The 22,370-nt window shown below is 38.2% G+C and overlaps 1 protein-coding gene across 1 annotated transcript; it reads left to right on the forward strand.

Annotated features, from left to right (window-relative positions):
• The first annotated feature begins 6,915 nt into the window (after positions 1-6,915).
• On the forward strand, positions 6,916-21,472 carry LOC130879058 (interferon-induced very large GTPase 1-like). Its single transcript, XM_057777050.1, has 2 exons — positions 6,916-6,963; positions 13,973-21,472. The coding sequence occupies exon 2, from the start codon at positions 13,977-13,979 to the stop codon at positions 21,246-21,248; it is 7,272 nt and encodes a 2,423-aa protein (XP_057633033.1). The 5' UTR covers positions 6,916-6,963; positions 13,973-13,976; the 3' UTR covers positions 21,249-21,472.
• Positions 21,473-22,370: the final 898 nt, after the last annotated feature.

Consider the following 22,370-nt stretch of genomic DNA (forward strand, 5'->3'; position numbering starts at 1 on the left):
TTTCTGTATCCATCCATTTGCAAGCAAAATTCAAGATGTCATTTTTATTTTTACCACTGAGTAGTACTCTAACGTGTAGATGTGCCACATTTTCTTTATCCATTCTTCTATTGAGGGGGCATCTAGGTTGTTTCCAGGTTCTGGCTAACACAAATAATGCTGCTATGAATGTAGTTGAACAAATGCTTTTGTGATATGATTGGGCATCTCTTGGGTATATTCCCAAGAGTGGTATTGCTGGATCTTGAGGTAGGTTGATTTTCAATTTTCTGAGAAACTGCCACACCGCTTTCTAAAGAGGTTGTACAAGCTTACATTCCCACCAGCAATGGATGAGTTTTCCCCTTACTCCACATCTTCTCCACAATAGGTTATCTTTGGTGTTTTTGATTTTAGCCATTCTGACAGGTGTAAGATGGTATCTCAAAGTTGTTTTGATTTGCATTTCCCTGATCACTAAGGAAGTTGAACATGACCTTAAGTATCTTTTGGCCATTTGAAATTCTTCTGTTGAGAATTCTCTGTTCAGTTCAGTACACCATTTTTTAATTAGGTTACTTAGAATTTAATTGTCTAGTTTCTTGAGTTCTTTATATATATTGGAGATCAGACCTTTGTCTGATGTGGGGTTGGTGAAGATCTCCCATTCAGTAGGTTGCCTTTTTGTCTTAATGACAGTATCCTTTGCTTTATAGAAGCTTCTCAGTTTTAGGTCCCATTTATTCATTTTTGCTCTTATTGTCTTTGCTACTGGGGTTATATGTAGGAAGTGGTCTCCTGTGCCCATGTGTTTCAGGATACTTCCCACTTTCTCTTCTGTCAGGTTCAGTGTGGTCAAATTTGTATTAAGGTCTTTAATCCATTTGGACTTGAGTTTTGTATATGGTGATAGATATGGATCCATTTTCAGTCTTCTACAGGTTGACATCCAGTTATGCCAGTACCATTTGTTAAAGATTCTTTTATCCATTGTATAATTTTAGCTCCTTTGACAAAAATCAGGTGTTCATAGGTTTGTGGATTAATTTCTGGGTCTTTAATTTGATTCCATTGGTCAATGTCTCTGTTTGTATGCAAATACCAAGCTGTTTTCATTTCTGTAGCTCTGGAATAGTTTGAAGTCAGAGATTGTAATACCTCTGGAAGTTCCTTTATTGTATAGAATTTTTTGGCTATTCTGGGTTTTTTGTTTTTCCATATAATGTTGATTATTGTTCTCTCAAGGTCTGTGAAGAATTTTGTTGGGATTTTGATGGGGATTGCATTGAATCTATAGATTGCCTTTGGTAGAATTGCCATTTTTACTATGTTGATCCTCCCAATCTAAGGGCATGGGAGATCCTTCCATTTTCTGGTGTCCTCTTCAATTTCTTTCTTCAAAGACTTAAAGTTCTTGTCAAATAGATATTTCACTTCCTTGGTTAGTGTTACCCCAAGATACTTTATGCTATTAGTGGCTACCATAAAAGGTGATGCTTCTCTGATTTCCCTTTACGCTTATTTAACCTTTGTGTGTAGGAGGGCTACTGATTCTTTTGAGTTGATCTTGTATACTGCGACATCACTGAAAATGTTTATCAGCTGTAAGAGTTCTTCGGTAGAGTTTTTAGGGTCACTGATGTACACTATCCTATTATCTGCAAATAACAAAAGTCTGACTTCTTTCTTTCCAATTCAAATCTCCTTGATCTCTTATGTTGTCCTATTACTATTGCTAGAATTTCAAGCAGTATATTGAAGAGGTATGGAGAGAGTGGACAGCCTTGTCTTGTTCCTGATTTTAGTGGATTTTAGTTTCTCTCCATTTAAGTGGATGTTAGCTATCGGCTTGTTGTATATTGCTTTTATTATATTTAGGTATTGTCTTGTATTCCTAATCTCTCCAATACCTTTGTCATAAAGGGGTGTTGAATTTTGTCAAATGCTTTTTCAGCATCTAATGAAATGATCATATGTTTTTTTTCCTTCAGTTTATTTATATGATGGATTACATTGATAGATTTGAATATGTTGAACCAGCCCTGCTTCTCAGGGATGAAGCCTACTTGATCATAATGGATAATTTTTTGGATGTGTTCTTGGATTCGGTTTGCCAGTCTTTTATTGAGAATTTTTGCATCGATGTTCATGAGTGAGATTGGTCTGTAATTCTCTTTCTTGGTTAAGTCTTTGTGTGGTTTTGGTATCAGGGTGACTGTAGCTTCATAAAAGGAGTTTGGCAATGACCCTTCTGTTTCTATTTTGTGAAACACAATAAGGAGTATAGGTATTAGCTCCTCTTGGAAGTTCTGATAGAATTCTGCATTGAAAGCATCTGGTCCAGGGATTTTTTGGTAGGCAGATTTCTGATGACAGCTTCTAATTCCTTGCAACTTACAGGTCTATTTAAACTGTTCACCTGCTCTTGATTTAATTTTGGTATATGGTACTTATTTTAAAAATTGTCCATTTCTTTCGTATTTTCCAATTTTGTGACATATAGGCTTTTGTAGTAAGATCTAATGATTCTCTGAATTTCCTCTGTGTCTGTGGTTATATCCCCCTTTTCATTTCTGATCTTGTTAATTTGCGTGTTCTCTCTCCGCCATTTGATTAGTTTGAATAGGCATTTGTCAATCTTGTTGATTTTCTGAAAGAACCAGATTTTTGTTTCACTGATTCTTTGGATTGTTTTCTGTGTTTCTATTTTGTTGATTTCAGCCCTCAAATTGATTATTTCCAGTCTTCTACTCCTCCTAGGTGAGTCTGCTTCTTTTTTTCTAGAGCTTTCAGATGTGCTGTTAAGTCTCTAATGTGTACTTTCTCCATTTTCTTTATGTGGGCACTTAGTGCTATGAACTTTCCTCTTAGCACTGCTTTCATAGTGTCCCATAGGTTTGGGTATGATGTGTCTCTATTTTCATTGAATTCAAGGAAGACTTTAATTTCTTTCTTTATTTCTTCCTTGACCTAGGGGTGGTTCAGTAGTTGACTGTTCGGTTTCTGTGAGTTTTCAGGCTTTCTGGGGTTAAAATTGTTGTTGAATTCAAACTTTATTCCATGGAGATGCAATAGTACACAGGTGGTTACTACAACTTCTTTGTATCTATGGATGTTTGCTTTGTTACCAATTATGTGATCAATTTTTGAGAAGGTTCCATGCGATGCTGAGAAGAAGGTATATTCTTTTCTGTTTGGGTGGAATGTTCTATAGATGTCCGTTAAATCCATTTGGTTCATTATATCTGTCAGATCTCTTATTTCTCTGTTAAGTTTCTGTCTGGTTGACCTGTCCATTGGTGAAAGAGGAATGTTGAAATCTCGTACTATTAGAGTGTGGGGTTTGAGGTATGCTTTGAGTTCTAGTAATGTTTCTTTTACATATGTTGGTGCTTTTATATTAGAGGCATGGATATTCAGGATAGAGACTTCCTCCTGATGAATTGTTCCTGTTATGAGTATAAAGTGTCCATCTCCATCTCTTCTGATTGATTTTAGTTTGAAATCAATTTTGTTAGATATTAGTATAGCTACACCTGCTTGTTTCTTTGGTCCATTTGATTGGAAAACCTTTTTCCAACCCTTTACTCTGAGGTAGTGTCTGTCTTTGAGGTTGAGGTACATTTCTTGTAAACAGCAGAATGTTGGATCCTGTTTTTATATCCATTCTCTTAACCTGTGTCTTTTTATAGGTGAATTGAGTCCATTGATATTAAGTGATATTAATGACCAGTGGTTGTTATCTCTTGATATTTTTCTGGTGGTAGAGTTTATGTTTTTCCCTTCTTTGAGTTGTGCTGGTGGAGGGTTGTTAGATGTCTGTGTTATTATGGGTGTTGTTGGCTTCCTTGGTTTGTGATTTTCCTTCTAGTATTTTCTGTAAGGCTGGGTTTGTGGCAACGCATTGTTTAAATCTCCTGGAATATCTTGTTTTCTCCATTGATGGTGAATGCAAGCTTTTCTGGGTATAAGAGTCTGGGCTTGTATCCGTGGTCTCTTAGTGTCTGCAGCACATCTATCCAAGACCTTCTGGCTTTCATGGTTTCCATTGAGAAGTCAGGTGTAATTCTGATAGGTTTCTCTTTATATGTTACTTAACCTTTTTCCTTTGCAGCTCTTAATATTTGTTCTTTATTCTGTATAATTTTGTTTTGATTATTATATGGCAAGGGGATGCTTTTTTTTTATCCAGTCTATTTGGTGTTCTGTATGCTTCTCTTTTCTTCTTCTGTATGCTTCTTGTACCTTCATAGGAATATCCTTCTTTAGGTTGGAAAAATTTTCTTCTATAATTTTGTTGAATATATTTTCTGGGCCTTTGAGCTGTAATTCTTCTCCTTCTTCTACCCCTATTATTCTTAGGTTTGGTCTTTTCACTGTGTCCCAGATTTCCTGGATGTTTCGTGTTAAGAATTTGTTGGATTTGTTTTGTTCTTTAATCAGTGAGTTTATTTCCTCTATAGTATCTTCAGTGTCTGAGATTCTTTCTTCGATCTCTTGTATTCTGTTCGTAATACTTGTCTCAGTAGTTCCTGCTTGTTTACCCAAATTTTCCATATCTAGCCTTCCCTCAGTTTGTGTTTTCTTCATTACCTACATTTCATTTTTCAAGTCTTGAACTGTTTCCCTTACCTGTTTGATTGCTTTTTCTTGTTTTTCTTGGTTTTCTTTGGAATCTTTGAGAGATTTATTCATTTCCTCTATCTTTTTGTTTGTTATCTCCATTCTTTATGGCAGTTTTTCACCTCCTGTTTAAGTTCCTCTATTATTTTCATAATGTTCTATTTAATGTGGATTTCTTCTATTTCTTCTGGAGTAGGGTGTTCAGTTCTTCTTGTTTCGTGATCCCTGAATTCTGGTGATGTCATGTTGCCTTTCAGGTTGTTGGAGGAATTCTTGCATTGGCACCTGCCCATCTCTTCCTTCAAATGGCTCCAGGAGAGTCTTGGTATCTTGGTCAAGTCTGTGCTGTGACTGACTCTCTGGGTGGATCTCCTCAGTTCAGGAGCAGGAACTGTTCCTGTCTGGATGGAACTCCTCAGCACAGACACAGGGTCTCCTGGTAGTCCAAGGACACTGCAGACAAAAGGGCAAATGTGGGTACAGGGCAGGGTCGAGTGGAACACAGATGACCCTGCAGCAGGAGCTGGGGGGGGGGCTTGCTCTCTTCTGGGACAATCCTCCCTGGGATAGCACACATTCACCCCTCTGGATGGAACTCCTCAGCACTAAAACAAGGATACCTGGTAGTCCAAGGACACTGCAACCTGTATGTCTGTTGATCTGAACAGACTTTCAGTTTCATTTCTCACTCAAAGTTCATTTCTCAGAAATGCTTATTTATATTCACAGTTGAAAGGGGAGTTGCAAGTCAACTGTGTGTCTGTTGATCTGAACAGACTTTCAGTTTCATTTCTCACTCAAAGTTCATTTCTCAGAAATGCTTATTTATATTCACAGTTGAAAGGAGAGTTGTCAGTCAACTGTGTGTCTGTTGATCTGAAAAGACTTTCAGTTTCATTTCTCACTCAAAGTTCATTTCTCAGAAATGCTTATTTATATTCACGGTTGAAAGAAGAGTTCCAAGTCAACTGTGTGTCTGTTGATTAACCAGTGTTTTTTGCAAGCTTTTCTTTTTGATGTTTTCCTCTTTTTTTCTTTCTTTCTTTTCCTCTTTCTTTTTTTCTTTTCTTGTGCTGTCATTTCTCAATTTGTGCTCCATTGAAATTTTGAATTCAGAAGACTTGGTGGCACAGTCCTTTTTTGTGTGTGTTCAAGGCCTTGGGAAAGTTTCCCCGGCCATCAATAGTATTGTTTGTGGACACTAGCATGCTGTGTACAGTGGAGCCAGGATGGAAGGCAAAAGCTGCTTTCCTCCAGCTATCCTGGAGTGGGTTGAGTCCCTGAGGCCTCTTTAAGCATTATTTGTACAAATAACCAGACAAATGCTGGTAAGAAGCAAGGAGGAGCATCAAGTTCCTTCTTACTCCTTGGTAAGCTTCACTTTCTCCCTAGAAAAGTGGTTATCTGTCTTATGGACAAATATCTGAATTCATCTCCTAAAGTAAGTGTGGAGGGGAAATTATTCCTACATTCAAATCAAAGATCTTCAGCCAAAAATTTCAAAAGAATGTATTTTAAAATATTATTCTCCTAAGGATTAGTTGAGGTTTCATGGAGTATTTCAATGTCCTAATTGTTATAATTTCCTAAAGTTTTCTTCCAATCCAACCATATTCTCAAATGGAGAACATTTAAGCTATTTATAAACTCATAGTCCATTGTAAGCAATAATTACTCAGATTTCTCTCATTTCTCTTCCAACTACTTCGTAGGAAAAAAGTATCCAGTTTCCCCTCAAATCCTCTTCCAAACCTTAGTCCTGATGGTTTTCCTTTGGAACTAACCAATTCTGGCTAATTTAGCTAGTTATCTTGCTCCTAGTTGTTGCTGTCTCTTATGTGCTGGTATCAAAGACACCCATTGCTATGCCTAACATTTACGTGGATTCTGGAGATGTGCACACTGGTCCTAATCCTGCATAGTCAGCACTTTATCCACAGAGTTATCCCTCCAGCACATGCCTGATTTTCTAACATCTGATTCAAAAAGCATGACTTTCTACTCTCATCTAGCTCTTTCGTCCTAAAAGTTACTAAGATATCTAGCTGTCTTGCCCATTTTGGTTTTCCCTCAAACTCCACAAAAAAATTCCTTGTTTTTATGTGAGATTAGTTATTTATAAATAAACTGTACTCTGTGTTGCCTAGAGACACAACTCATGGTGTAAACAAAAGTAACAGAAGACTCCTCGAGCAAGGAGAACTTGGAGGATTGCCCTGCTGAGAGTAAATTTAGTCCGTGCCTCATATAAAGCCCTCTGTCAGAGATGTAGCTGACAGTCTGCAGCATTGTCTCCTCCTGGAAGGATCCCACTCTTCCTGCACTTCTCTCTGGAGCAGCAGACTTGCCTCAAGGAGACAAGTAAGTGGAAGAATAGGTGGGAAGCAGGGTGGACAGTAAGTTCAAAACTGAATAGATAACACAAAAGAGAAATTGATGGAAGGTTAAAGGAGCCATTAGAAACACAGTGATTATGACATGCTGATACTATAAAATAATATGGTCCTGAATCTAAAGTTAGCATTGCCAACTGCTCCACTGAAAACATGAAATGAAGCCAATCCCAAGGAAAACAGACTTCACTATCTATGACTTCCATCTTCAAGTGTTAGTGATGTGCAGGACTTCTTATGTAACCCCAGGATAAAAAAGAAAGCTTCCCACTGGGCAGTCTTCCTCTTCAAGCAAAGTTTCTTGCATTCTCACAAGTTTTAGTTGGACCAAAGACCTTTTCCCCTGGAGTCAGTAGATGCATTTTCTTTTCAGAAAAGCACATTACCTGTCTTCAAGTGACAAGGCAATTTGGTTTTTTATCTAAAATGCTATAGTTATACCAGGATTTCAACTACTTTACTTTTGAAGAGATAGAAGTTTTATGTTTCACATTTAATTTCATAGTCCATTTAAACTTTTGTTTAAGATTGTTTTATAAATATTTATGAGATAGTTTTTAGAGAATTTCATATATTTATATTTTTATCCTATTTATCTAATTCTGCCAACTCTTCCTGTCACATCTCCCTACCCTACTGACTGAAGTTTGTATCCCTTTTTAAATTTATTTTTATTTTTTCCAAACCTTCCAGGTCCAATCTGTGTTGCTCATATATTCTTGGATGCATGGCCATTCACTGCAGCCTAGACAACCTGCCAAGGAAACCACTTTTTAAAAAAACTAACTCTCACTCTCCCAGTATCTGTCAAATACCAATAGCACCTCAGTTAAGAAGGAGCAGGTCTTCATATCTACTTCTGTTCTCCATGCTGAGATTTTTGCCAGGTTGGGGTTTGAGGAAATTAAGTACATGCTGTCACAACTGTGTTAGTTCACATACTCATCTTTTCCCTTCTGTTGAGAAAACACTGTTTCCTAGTAATTATCCACCATGTCTGGCTCTTTTTGCCAAATGTCCTGCAAGAATTAAGAGCCATGGAAGGTGAAAGTATGAGATAGATGTCCCAAATATGGCTGAGAACTCCAGGTCTCTTATTTTCTGAACCTTGGCAAGCTGTGGATCTCTTTTTAAATTGCTGCTTGCAAAATAAGCTTCTCTGATGAGACTTAAGTGATGCACTAACCTATGAATGTAATGATAAGTCAGCAAGAGTCAGATTAATACTATCGATTTAGCAGAATTAGTAGGGGTAGGCTCTTGAAAATATAAACTGTCTAGACATCATTTGCATAAAGAGTAAGAGGTATGGGTATCAACTTGAAAAGTCCTTCAATATTAACAGAAAGTAATTTATTACTCCTGTTATATTCACATCGCTAATGCAACAGAAGCATGACTTGCTATAATGACAGACAGGTCATTAATGTGGGTTACAAGTTCTCAGATAGGGAATATTCATGATTAGTTTTTTGTGTGGAGCAGATAAAGCCCTGATTGGATGTTGAGGGAGCAATGATGCTCTGGATGGATGCATGTTGTTGATGCGACTCTATTGTGAGTCAAGGACACTAATACCCTAGACCCACAGAAGCATCAGCCTTCTGCCACTGAAGCTCAGAAGGCAATGAGAAAGCCTTCCACTGATCTGAGTGAAAAGACTAACAATGTATACAGGAACTATCAACCTGAGCATCTTCCTCCTGGATGACCTAAGCCAGAGACTGCTCCCGTACAAAGATCTGCTACAAAAATTAGCAAACCTGCCTCCTCCTTCAGAAATATAAAATAAACACAATGAGTTTCTGGGCTGTACTTAGTACTTTTCATCAGAGTGAGCATAGCTTACCCGATCTCAGCTTTTCTGTACGTGTGTCTGTCCTTTCTTCTTTCTATGAATATGGGAAATTTTCATTAGGAGTCATTTAATTGACTTTTTGCCAGTTGTGTTTGGTCCTATCTTAGGTCTCTGGGCTAATCCTGGCAATCCAGATACTGATAGGAATGGACCTCCTCTTGTTATGTGGGCCTCAAGGTTGACCAATAATTGGTTGTCCACTCCACAAGTTCTGTGCCACTATTATCCCAACACATCTTGTAGAGAGGATAGATTGTAGGTTGGAAGTCATATGACTGGGTTGACATCCTTGTTCCACTGCTGGAAGCCTTGCCTGGTCATTGAAGATGGCCAGTTCAGGATCCATATTCCCCATTACTAGAAGTCTTTGCAAGAGTTACCCTCATAGATTACAGGGAGCTTCTACTGCACTAGGCTACCACATCAACCCCTAAATGCCCCCCCACCCGAGTTCTAGTCATCTGTCCTAGTACTCCACTGTATAAACGTACTACATTTTATTTACCTGTTCACCCTTTAGGAGCACCTAGTTTGTTTCTAGTTTCTGAGTATTGTGAGTAAAGCTGATACAAGCTAAGTTGAGCAAGTGTCCTTGAGGTAGGATGGAGAATTCTTTGATACAAAAGACTGAATTAGCTGGGTTTTGAGGTAGATTGACTCCCAGTTTTCTGAGGAACCACCGTGGAAATTTTCATAGTGGATTTATAAGTTTTCACTTTCACCAGCAATGAAGGAGTGTTTACCTTGCTCTACATCCTTACCAATATGCACCGTCACCTATGCTTTTCATCTTAGCCATTCAGACAGAAGTAAAATGGAATCTCAAAGTAATTTCAATTTGCATTTTCCTGGTGACTAAGGCTGTTGAATGCTCCTTTAAGTGTTTTTCTGTCATGTGAGATTCCTCTCTTCAGAATTATATGTTTAAATTTGTATCCTTATTATCAATTTGATTTTTTGATATCAAGTTTCTTGAATTCTTTACAAAATTTGGATGCTAGCTCTCTGTCAGATGTGGAGCTAGGGAAAATCTTTTCCCATTCTGTTGGCTGCTCTTTTTGTCCCATTGACAGTATCCTTTGCCTTACGGAAGTCTTTTCAGTCTCATTAGGTCCCATTTATTGAGTGTTTATCTTAGTGCCTGCACTATCAGTACTGTGCTTTTGAAGATGAATTCCATGCCAATTAGTTAAGCCTATTCCCCACTTTCTCTTCTATCAGGTTCACTGTATCTGGTTTTATTATGCAGAGGTCTTTGATCCACTTGGACTTGAGTCTTGTGCAGTGTAATAGACATGGATCTCTTTGCATTCTTCTACATGCATACATCCAGGTAGACCAGCACCATTTGTGAAAGATGTTTTCTTTATTCAACTGTGTATTTCTGGATCATTATCAAAAATCAGGTGTCTATAGGTATGCATATTTTTTGCTGCATCTTCAGTTCAATAACTTTAGGCAGTATGTCAGTTTTTATGTCATTATCATGCAGTTTTTATTGCTAAACTTCTATACTAGAGCTTGAAATCAAAAACGGTCATAACTCCAGAAGTTATTTTATATTCAGTATTGATTTAGCTGCCCTGGGTTTGCTTTCCTATGGGGTTGAGTTTTGGGGTTTCAAGGTATGTAATGAGTTGTATTAGACTTTGGTGGAAAGTGAGTTCCATATGTAGATTGCTTTTGGTACAATGGTCATTTTTACTATGTTAATCCTACTGATACATGAGGATGGGAGATCTTTTCATCTTCTGATATCTTCTTTAAATTCTTTCTTCAAAGACTTGAAGTTTTATCACCCAAGTTTTTCATTTGGTTGGTTAGAATTACCCCAAGATATTTTATATAATTTGAGACTATTGGGAAGGTTGTTGTTTTCCTGATTTCTTTCTCAGCCTCTTTGTCATTTGTGTTTAGGAGGGCTACTGATTTTTTTCTTTCTTTTTTCTGTAAGTTAATCATGTATCCAGTCACTTTGTTGAGGATGTTTATCAGCAATAGGAGGTCCCTGGTAAAATTATCCATAATTTGACTTCTTCCTTCTCAATTCATAACCCCTTGATTTCTTCCAGTTGTCTTATTGCTCTAGTTTAAATTTCAATTACTATATTGAATAGATATGAAGAGAGTGGATGCTTTTTTATTTCTGATTTTGGTAGACTTGCTTTGAGTTTCTCTTCACTAAGTTTGATGTTGAGTGTCTGCTTGCTGTAAATTGCCTTCATTATGCTTAGTTATGTCCCTTGTGTATCTGATCTCTCCAAGACTTTATCATGAGGAGGTGTTGGATTTTGTCAAAGGCTTTTTCAGTACCTAATGAAATGATCCTATGTTTTTCTTTCCTTTCAGTTTGTTTAGAAGGTGGATTATATTGACTGATTTTCATATATTGAACCTTCCATGCATCTCTGGGATGAAACTACTTGATATGTATGATCTTTAATGTAGTCTTCATTTAGGTGTGTGAATATTTTATTGAGTATTTTTTATCAATGTTCATAAGACAAATTGTAATAAATTTTCTTTCTGTGTTGAATCTTTGTATGGTTTCCATAGTTTGGGTATCAGGATGACTGTGGCCTGTGGATTCATAAAATGAATTTGGCTAAGTTCCTTCTGTTTCTATTTTAGAAATAATTTAAACAGTGTTTGTATTAGTTCTTCTTTGAAGATCGAGCAGAATTCTGCACAAAAAGCATCTGGCCTTGGGCTTCTTTGGGGGGGGGGACTTTTAATGACTGCTTATATTCCCTTAGGAATTATGGATCTATTTAAATTGTTAATCTGATCCAATTTTAACTTTGGTAATTGATATCAACTGAGAAATTTATTCATTTCTTTTAGATTGTCATATTTTGTGGATTTCCTCAGTGTCTGTTATGTCCCCCTTTTCATTTCTGATTTTGATAATTTGGATATTCTCTCTGCTTTCTTTACTCAGTTTGGATAAGTGTTTGTCTATTGTTGATTTTCCCAAAGAATCAACTCTCTATTTTATTAATTTGGGAGGGGGTATTGTCCTTTTTGTTTTTATTTTATTTATCTTAACCCTCAGTTTATTTCCTTCCATCTACTCCTCTTGGCTGTGCTTGCTTCTTTCTTTACCTAAACTTTCAGTTGTGCTGCTCTATTGCTAGTATCAGATCTCTCTAATTTTATTATGTAGATACTTAGTGCTATGAGTTTCCTTTTAGAACTGCTTTAATTGCATCCTATAAGTTTGAATATATTGTTAATTCCCTTTCATTGAATTCTATGAAGTCTTTAATTTCTTTCCTTATTTCTACCTTGACCCAGTAGTCATTCAGTAGACAGTTGTTGAACTCCCATGAGAATATAGGCTTTCTTTCTGTTGTTGTTGATATCCAGCTTTAATATGTGATGGTCTAATAGGATGTAGTAATTATTACAATTTGTTTGTATTTGTTGAGACTTACTTTGTGACTGAGTATGACTCAATTTTGGGAAAAGTTCTATGAGGTGCTAAAAAGAAGGTATATCCTTCTGTGTTTGGTTGAAATGGTCCGTGGATAACTTGTAAATCCCTTTGCTTCATCACTTCTGTTAGAACCAGTGTTTCTTTATCTAATTTTTGTCTGGATCATCTCGCCTTTGATATGAGTTGGGTATTAAAGACTCATACTAACAATACACATGCGTGCACGCACAGACACACACGCACATGTGATATGGGATGTCCTTCTGTATATGTGTTGCTTTTATTGGCTGATAAACAAAGCTGTTTGGACCAACAGCTTAGCAGAGTAAAGCCAGATGCAAAATCAGAACAGATATATATAGAGAGAGAGAGTAGATGGACTCAAAGAGATGCCATGCAGCTGCCAAAGGAGAAAGATGCTCTGGAACCTTGCTGGTAGGCCACACTCTCATGGTGATACATTGATTAATGGTGATGGGTTGATTTAAGATATAAGAGCTTGTTAATAAGAAGCCTAAACTAATAAGCCAAGTAGTATTGTAATTAATATAGCTTCTGTGTGATTATTTAGGTCTGGGCAATGGGAAACTAACAAACAGTCTCCGCTTACATGGTGGTTTGAATAAGAACAGCGGTAGGCTCATATCTATGAATGCTTAATTCCCAGTTGGTGGAATTCCCTGTGAAGGATTAGGCGGTACGGCCATATTGGAGGAGGTATGTCACTAGAGGTAGGCTTGGAGATTTCAAAAGATTCAAGACATGCCCAGTCTCTCTCTTTTTCTCTTTCTCTCTCTTTCTCTCTTTCTAATCTCTCCCTCCATTCCCTCTATTTCCCTCCCTCTTCTCTCTCCCATCTCTCTATCTTTCTCTGTCTCTCTGTCTGTGTCTCTTTCTGTCTCTCTGTCTTCCTCTATCTCTCTCTCATACACACATAGACACACAAACTATTTTGCTTTTTCTCTGTATTGTTCTTGTGTTTAAAAATATGAGTTCTCAGTTATTGTTCCAGTACAATGCCTACCTGACTGCTGCCATGCCCCCTGAAATGATGGTCATAGACTCTAACTATCGAAAATCATAAGCTCCAAATTAAACAAATTCATTTACAAGTTGTCTTAGTCACAATGTTTTATTTCAATAGAAAATACTCTAAAAGAGTATCCTAGAACAAAATGAAAAAGTTAGAAGTAAGCGACCAGTATAGACAAAGTAGAAATTTATTTTATGTTAGCAGGTAAAATCAATACTACACAATTTAAGATTTACTCAGAGATATTTCATTGGAAGCAATAAACATAAGTTTCACAGAAACAAATACAGAAAAGCTAATTAACATATAGAAATCGCTCTTATTTCAAGATAAAAAATTAGTTGTCACCTAATTTTGTATTAAAATTTAACCATTAACTTAATGGTTCTGATGTTGAGTCAATGTAGGAGAAATCGTATAAAATCAGTCTACTACATTAAAGTTCTTAATGATAGCTAGATACATAAATTATATTCAGTAAACAGAAAATAATACAGCAACAATTTTAAATGAATGTAAATAAGACAATTAGATGAAGGCATGAAAAACCTTGGAGACTCATCTCCTAAGAACACTTACATATTGGATAACATGGATAAAATATCTTACAGTTGAGATAAAGAATAAATAAATATCTATTTTTCCAGAGCAATGGACACAGCAAAGTTCATCCCTGATGAGCCTCGGTCCAGAAGTAGAAGGAAGCAAGATCTCCAGGAGATGCTGACAGAAGTGGGGTTGTCTGTTGACTACTGGCTGCCTAAGCTTCAGGAAGACATGGGTGTGACCTGTGCCCAGGCCTTACAACACTTAGAAGAAAAAGACCTCCAGAAGCTGAAGTCCCAGACACAACACACATGGGAAGAAAAGGCTCTGGAGAAGCTGCTTGACCTCTCACAGCCAAACAGTGTTGCAGAGTTCCAGGAGACTTCATGGGAGATAATAGAGAGCAGACAGCAGCAGGCAGAACAGGCACTGCAGGAACTGAGGGCCTTGCAGTCAGAAAGGAAGCATAGACAGGAAGAGGAAGTAAGGGTGAAAGAAGTAGAGTTTAGGCAAGCAATGGAGATCCCTGAAGAGTGCTGGCCAGGGCCAGAAGTACCCCTCAAAGATATCACTGAAACAATGGAGAGACATCTCAGTCACATAAAAGCGACAATGATAAAAAGTCAAAACTTCTCAGATAGAGACCTGCTAAGATTCACATCTGGTGGGCTGGTGCTGCAGGGAATTTATAAGACCTGCCACCAAAAGGACTTGGCAACAAGGAGAGAAGAACTACTCAGGGTCCCCAAAGAACTGTTCCTCTTTGGGTCTGAGCAAGGAAAACAGATGGAAACAAAAGAATTCACATCTTCGGAAGAAGAATCCCTGTTCACTGAAACTGTGGAGAAGTTCGGTTTCCGGTTAACACTTTTAGCCAAGGGTGGAGGCTGGGGATTCAATTTAGAAGGTGGAATGGATACAGTCAAGGATTTAGAATCCAAAGAAGTCCAAGAATCACATTCTAAGCACACTTATTTCTGCTTATCAAAGTTCAGGTACAACCCACTAGCCTCCTTCCACTTTTGCAAAGATCAGCTCCAACTCTCCACTGCTGCTCTCAAGGAACTGAAAATCATTGAGGAACAACTGGAACACACGGAAGGACCAGACAGATTCCTTGTAGTGAGGAAAAGGACTGAAAACTTCTTCAACAGATTTGGTTCTCATGCTAATCAAGGCCCTGTGCATTTTGGGGGAATATTCTACTGGAAGGCCATTTCAGAGGGTTTCAAAAGTGACCAGCTGGATTGTGTGAAGCAGCAGATAGCAGAGGCCTTGGATATTTATGTAAGAGGGAGCTACAGTGGCTTTGGATTTGATGTTGGGGGAGGGATGACAGATTCAGATGCACATTCAGCAAGCTCCTACAAAAATTCAACTAATCAACAGCTCCAAATCAAAGTTCAGTTATCTATGGCCCAGATAGGTGGACCACCAGAAGCAAATGGAATTGTTCAGTGGACAACTGGCCTTCTTGCCAGCAACAAAACCTGGTGTGTCATTGACCGAGAACATCAGCTGGTACCCATTTGGGACATCATCCTATCAAATCACAGAAGCAATTTTAAGGACCACTTTCTGGTGGCTAACTGCCTGGCAGAAAACTACTCTGCTCTGACAGGCCTTGATGCCCATATCCAGCCAGGAGAACATATGCCGAGTACCATAAAAGAAGCAGGACTTTTCATGGATGATGTGAAATCCTGGAAGGTCTCAGACTCTGAAGAACAGCTTAACTACCTGATAGATTTTATGCAAACCCTGGCTCACAAAACAAAAAGTTATGAAGTTTGGATTAATACATGCCTCACAAATTGTAATCTACAAAATTTTCTTATAAACACTGTCAACTTTTGCAAAAAATCTTCCATTAAAAAAACTCAGTTTATTAAATCTCAATTCCGCACCCTTCTAGAACCTCATGTACACAAAGTGAAAAACTTTCCTCAGGTGACATCAATCATGCAGTGGATCAACCAGACAGAGTCAGAGGAACAGCAAGTTAAAATCACTGAATTGTCTGAATTCCTTAAAAGTCTGAAAGAAATCCAAAAAGCTCTCGTGGAAGCAAATGACAATTCTGAGTCCCTAGAAACAGTGGAAGAAGCTCAAAGAAAGGCTACCTGTGATGTCACCACAGCTCTTAGCTCCTTCTTGAACTCTCTCAGAGAAGCAGAGCAGCCAGACACGCAGCTGCTACTACTCTGCATTGCAGCTGCTGCAGGCTATCAGCTGGAAAGCAATGTTTTCCAGCCTCTCCTGGGGTACACTGAAATAAAATTTCTACTGGATGAAATACAAACTGTCCAATACAGATATCAGGAGCTTAAAACTATCTGCACAGACAGGGCACAGGCATTCCTAGTGCTCGAAGCTCTGACGGCCACAATTGGAGTCACAGCCATTTCTCCAGAAGAAAAAGCACAACGCTTGACATTAACAAGGCAGCATATGGAGCATTTATTTTCTACTAAAGTTGCACATCTCCTCACAAAGTTTGGAACAGATCATGATTGGGAGAATCTAGAGAATAATTTGAGCTTACTCACTAATGGGAACTATAAAGATGCTATCCCTTCTTTGCAAATGGATGAGGTAAAAAAGGAATTGCAAAGTCTCCAGAATAAAAAGAAAGAACAGCAAAATGATGATAGCAATGAAGAAGAGGTAATAGAAAAAGGACCTTTCCTAGACTTACTACAGCGTCTGGGTCTAGAACACCACTATCCAAAAAGGATGAGCAGAGCTGACTTCCATCTGATCTATAAGACTTCTGTGTATAATACACAGCCAAGATCTGAACAGGAACTTCCCTTCTATTTCCTACAAAAGCTATTGATGCTAGATTGTGGGTTCAGATATCTGATCTTCAAAAAAGATGGAAATACAGACACCCAAGACTCTGTAGGTCCCTCCAACCAGGAAAATGATGTTGTTGATCCATACGAAGAGCTGTTTGATGACAGTAATGAAGTCACTAATTCTTCACCCACTGAGTCCCGGCCCCACATTCACCCAATGGACATTCAGATGGCCATTTTTCACTGTGTAGATGATATTGCCAGGCAATACATTTTGTCCAAACTTTCCATTTGTCAATTTGCACTCCCCCTTGTGGTGCCAAATCCCAACACTTCTAAGATGGAATTCTCTCTCTGGTCTCTCAGACAAATAAGGAGAAGTTGGCAAGAGTCAAGTAAATCAGCACAGGACAGGAGCTACAGTCACAGGAATCAGCAGATGTGCTGTGTCTCTGCCCCCATTGTGTCTTTCATTAGAGTTGGAAATGGCTTCTCTGTTTCCAAATCTCAGATCATGAACTCTCTCCTCAGTAGACATAAACATGATGTGTTTTTTCACAGGCACTGCAGAGGAAGCAGCAAATATTGTCTCCTGATGGAGGGAGTGGTGGAGATCTCCTGGTTCTGTCCTGGGGGTCAAGGTGAGGACACATTTGACAAGTGTGTGGCCTTCACCAATCTTCACGGAGATGCCAAAGAACATAGACAACAACTCAGCTTCCTGCAGGATATCTCTTCTCTCATTGTGATCCTCATGTCAGCTTCTAATGACAATAAAGAAAACCAAAACCTTGTCAGACACTTGTGGCAGTCATCAAAACCTGTGATCTGTCTGATTGATGACAAAGAAAAATTCATGACTAATAATTCAGGCAGAAGGGTGAGGATTGGCATTAGGAATAGAAATGAAGCAGAATTAACAGAAGAACTCACGACTGCCATTGAACATTTACTAGAAATCTCTGGCACTGCTCTCAGTATAGAAGACTGTTCACAGATGGCTCAAAAACAAGGATTCATGATTGATGAATACCAAAAAGCATTGAAGGAGGCCAAAGAAAAAGCACAGACAAATAGGAAACTCCTGGAGCAATCCAAGGTATCTCAGATAAAAGAAAAGTTGCTGCCCCTTCAAGGACAACTATGGCACCATTGGTGTAAGAAAGACAAAGAACTCTATCATCTGCAAGAAAAAGGGCATCGGAGCATTGAACAACACAAGAGTGACATTAAAAAAGAAAAACAAAAAATACGACGGCAGCAGTTTGAAAAGGCCTTCCCTCTCAATGGTTTCATGCAATCTGTCCTACAAATTCTCAAAGAAGACTCAGAAAATGACCTCAAATTCTACTTCTTATACTGGTTAAGTGTGGTTTTGGAAAATCTAACTATAGAACACTTGGGGATTTTACATGGAAAACAGCAATATTTGTGGTCACAGGCAGAAAAGCAGAAAGCACAGAAGAACAGCTCCCTGACACTCTGGCAGAAGCAGATAGAAGCCATCTCTACCGAGATTTTTAATTGCACTTTAGGAGTTGAGCACCTTCTCCGAGAAGTTGGCCAGATCTATGAAACTCTAGAAGAAGTTTCCGCCTCTGGAGACAGCCTTTTTCTCTGCCTCCCCCAGATTGCTGCAGATTTGATGATAGCTGGTCTTCCCATTGAGCTGATGGATGGGGATGCTTCATATGTGCCTCTAAAGTGGGTGGCATCTGTTTTTGACAAGATCTCAGAGAAAGTTGGAGACAAAAGGTTGTTTGTTCTCTCTGTCCTTGGCCTACAGAGCTCAGGGAAATCCACCCTACTAAATGCCCTGTTCGGGTTAGAGTTCACAGTCAGTGCAGGCAGGTGTACCAAGGGGGCCTACATGCAGCTCCTGAAGGTGGAAGAGACATTCACAGAAGAACTTGGCTTTGATTTTGTGCTTGTTGTAGACACAGAAGGACTTCGGGCTCCAGAACTAAACAACAAATCCCGGAATTGGGACAACGAGTTGGCAACATTCGTCATTGGCCTTGCAAATTTGACTCTGATCAATATTTTTGGGGAGAATCCATCAGAGATGCAGGATATCCTACAAATTGTTGTCCAGGCCTTTCTGAGAATGAAACAAGTGAAAATCTCCCCCAGTTGCATCTTTGTCCATCAGAATGTGGGAGATGTTACAGCTAAAGACCAAACCATGGAAGGACGAAGGAGACTGGAACAGAGACTGGATGAAATGACAGCATTAGCTGCTGAACAGGAAGAATGCTCAGACATAACCCGCTTCAGTGATGTAATTAAATTTGATGTCAATAGTCATGTCTACTACTTTGCTCACCTCTGGGATGGCAATCCCCCAATGGCTCCTCCCAATCCTCACTATAGCCACAATGTCCAGGAGTTGAAAACTGGGATTCTTAGGAATGCCCAACAGGAATCCAAGGGAAGGATCATGAAGATTTCAGATGTAAAATTCCGAGTTCAGGATTTATGGAAAGCCCTGGTCAGTGAGAACTTCATTTTCAGTTTCAGGAACACCCAAGAGGTCATAGCCATGAGTAAACTGGAAACCATGTATAACCACTGGACCTGGGAGCTGAGGAGCCATGTTCTGGACTTACAGAATCAGTTGAACAATCAGATTCAGAATGGGAAAATCTTGACTCTCACAAGTAATACACTGGAGGGTCCAGTCAGTACAAAATATGAAACCATTAAGCAAAAATTTGACAATTATTTTGAAGAAGACCCAGATAGTGAAATACTGGTTCAATGGAAAGCAAATTTTGAAAATAAGCTACAAATGCTTAAAGATTCACTTATTTCAGACACCAGAAAGAAATGCAATGAGCTCATCAGTCTTAAACAAAGCCAAGAAAGACTAGATAAACAAAAGTCACAATATGAAAATGAACTGTTAGAGAGGAGCCGAGAGTTGGCATTAGATGTGAAGGGTAAAGAATTAAGTGATGAAGAGTTACGTGAAAAATTCAATCAAGTTTGGACAAATTGGATCTACAATGTGTCTTCTACTGTACCCCTTGTCACAGATCCTGACATTGATTCAGACGCTGAAAACATTTTCCTACAGTGTTTCAAAAAGGACAAAAATATTGCAGAAAAACTAAAGAAAAACAATGGAGAAATGTTTGACATCAATTATGACAAGCATGTCCAAATGAAAAAAAGATGTTATATAATTTCACAAAGATTAGAAACTTGCCATAAAGAGTCAATTAATAAAACTACCAACAACATTTTTTTTAAATTTGATGAAATAATTAAAAACATTTGGAAGCAAAAGCGTGATTACAGTCAGCATGATTTTCATGAAATTCTGATGATAATAGAAAATGAACTGAAATCTGTTTCCCCTGAGGAAGACTACACATTTACCAGAGACTACATCATTGACTTATCCTTGTGCTTATTCCAAAGGGCATCTAAGAGTTTCAGAGAAATGCATAAGGCATTTAAAAGAGCAAATGATCCTGTGAACTATCTGGAGAGCAAGAAAGACAATTTCTTCATGAGTTTTAAGATCTCCTGTCAAGGTGCCACATCCATCACATCCTTTGTGGACTTCCTGTGGCTCAAGCTCACTCCTGCTATATCTGCTACTATATGGGTAAAAATGGGCCTTAAAGTAGCTGGGGACATGAGAGTCACATGCCCTGCATTCAATGGAAACAGGGCTAATCTGGAGAAACATGTTCTCATTTCTCTGGCAGAAAAAGAAAATTTTGATAACTATTGGCAGTACATTCATCATCCAGAATCCTTTTTCAGGGATTACATTAGAGACCACATTAGGAGATACTGTTCAGAAAACGATGGTGAAAAAATAAAGATGTTTTTAGAAATAAGTTTAGGAGACATAAAGAAGGCCATCCTCTCTGCCATTCATAAGACCACAGAAGTAGCAAATGATAGCAGCACTGCTTCTCGCTGGTTGGATTTGTTCTGTGATCACCTAGGGAGCCACCTGATCTTTCCAAAAAGAGACCTGATAAGCATCGAGCATCAGGAGATAAAGGACACTGAGTTTCTCAAAGAAGCCATGAGTGCAGCTTTGGATCCTGCAATGAGGAAAGTCGAAGAGGACTGTTCAAGTAAGCCCATAGATGAAATGGTTCCTGACATTGAGAAAATTCTCTCTGAGCATCTCTGTGGCTGCTGGAAGCAGTGTCCTTTTTGTAAAGCAATTTGTACAAACACCATTCCCGAACATGATGGAGACCACAGTGTACCATTCCACCGTCCTCAGGCTGTTAATGGATGGCATTATCATAAAACAGACTACTTTGCCATTGAGTGCTGTACTACTTGTGTGGCAAGTGATGGTTCATTTATTTTAAATGACGCCCAGAGCTTCCCATTTAAGAAATATCGAACAGCAGGAGGTGATTTTGCCACATGGAGCATCACCCCTGACTCATCTGCCCAGCCATATTGGAAATGGTTTGTCTGTCACTTCAGATCAGAACTAGAAGAGAAGTACGGAAAAAAATTTACAGACAAAGGTACTATTCCAGATTCATGGACAAAAATCACAAAGGAAGAAGTACTTGATGACTTGAAAAATTAAAAATTGCCACAAACAGAACACTAGCACTGCCACACAAATTTCATATTAGCCTAGGATGCCTAATAGCAATTTAGGTAGCATCTTCAAGGTTCTACCTTTAAAATTAAATAAGTAAAACTAATTAATTAACATTTCAATATTTGAAGATTTTCTTCTAAAAATTCTTTTTCTGCTTTGATTTATTTTGCTTACACATAATGTGCTAAAGACGAGAATGTATAATAAAATCAGTATCCATTCAAAAGCCTCTTTCATACTTGATTATTTCTAATATTTGCTTAAATATTTGGTGACTCAGGAAAAGTTGTCTTATTAGAAGGAGATGCTAGTATTTCTGGCTGTGACAGATTCCTTTAGAACAACTGAGTGGGAAACTCAACCAATAAATACATCTGGGAAAATTCTACAATCTTTCTTAAATTAGTTTAAGTAGATGTTTTCACCCACTCTAGTTATGAGAAAACCTTGCTGACTTTCAGTGTATCAATCTTTATTAATTATTAAGGATGCCAAAGTAGAGCAATTTGAAAAGCCTCTGTTCTGGGAAAAAAGTCACATTTGCTCAGAACAAAGCCATGGATTCAGGAAAGATTTTCACACAAATAAGGGGAAAATAAAAAAATTACTTATTCTTCATATTATATTATTACTATTTTTCCGTTATATCTTTGTATATTTCTGTTGATCATTGAAAAACAAATACAAATCACAAATATTAGTATTGAAACCTGGAGTACATAGCTACAAACTCTATAACCTGTAACAGTGACATGCCTGCAAGTTGTACAGCTGCAAAAGTACCACAAATGTTGTAGGATTAACCAAACACTTCATGATTAAGTTTAAGACCCTTTCCATGAGTGGATCCATACATGCTAAAATGGCCTAGAATCTGATACTAAATAGGTCTTGGGCCTATTGGAACACCTATTACCATTATTGTGATAAAGTAACATGACAATAAAATGATTGTTATTCACATAGATCAGTTCTTTGCTCAACCTTACTCAGAGAAGCTTCTTATAGTACAAGGGAATTAACACAGAAACATAAAAGTGGACAATGTGCAGAGAGTGAGAGACATAAGAGCACTCAGTCCTAAGTGGCATATATTCATCAAAT

This window comes from Chionomys nivalis, chromosome 8, assembly GCF_950005125.1.
Source record: "Chionomys nivalis chromosome 8, mChiNiv1.1, whole genome shotgun sequence".
NCBI lineage: Eukaryota > Metazoa > Chordata > Mammalia > Rodentia > Cricetidae > Chionomys > Chionomys nivalis.

What these genes read in the sequence shown, in the direction of transcription:
- LOC130879058 (XM_057777050.1), top strand. Translation starts at nt 13,977, where the DNA reads ATGGACACAGCAAAGTTCATCCCTGATGAGCCTCGGTCCAGAAGTAGA.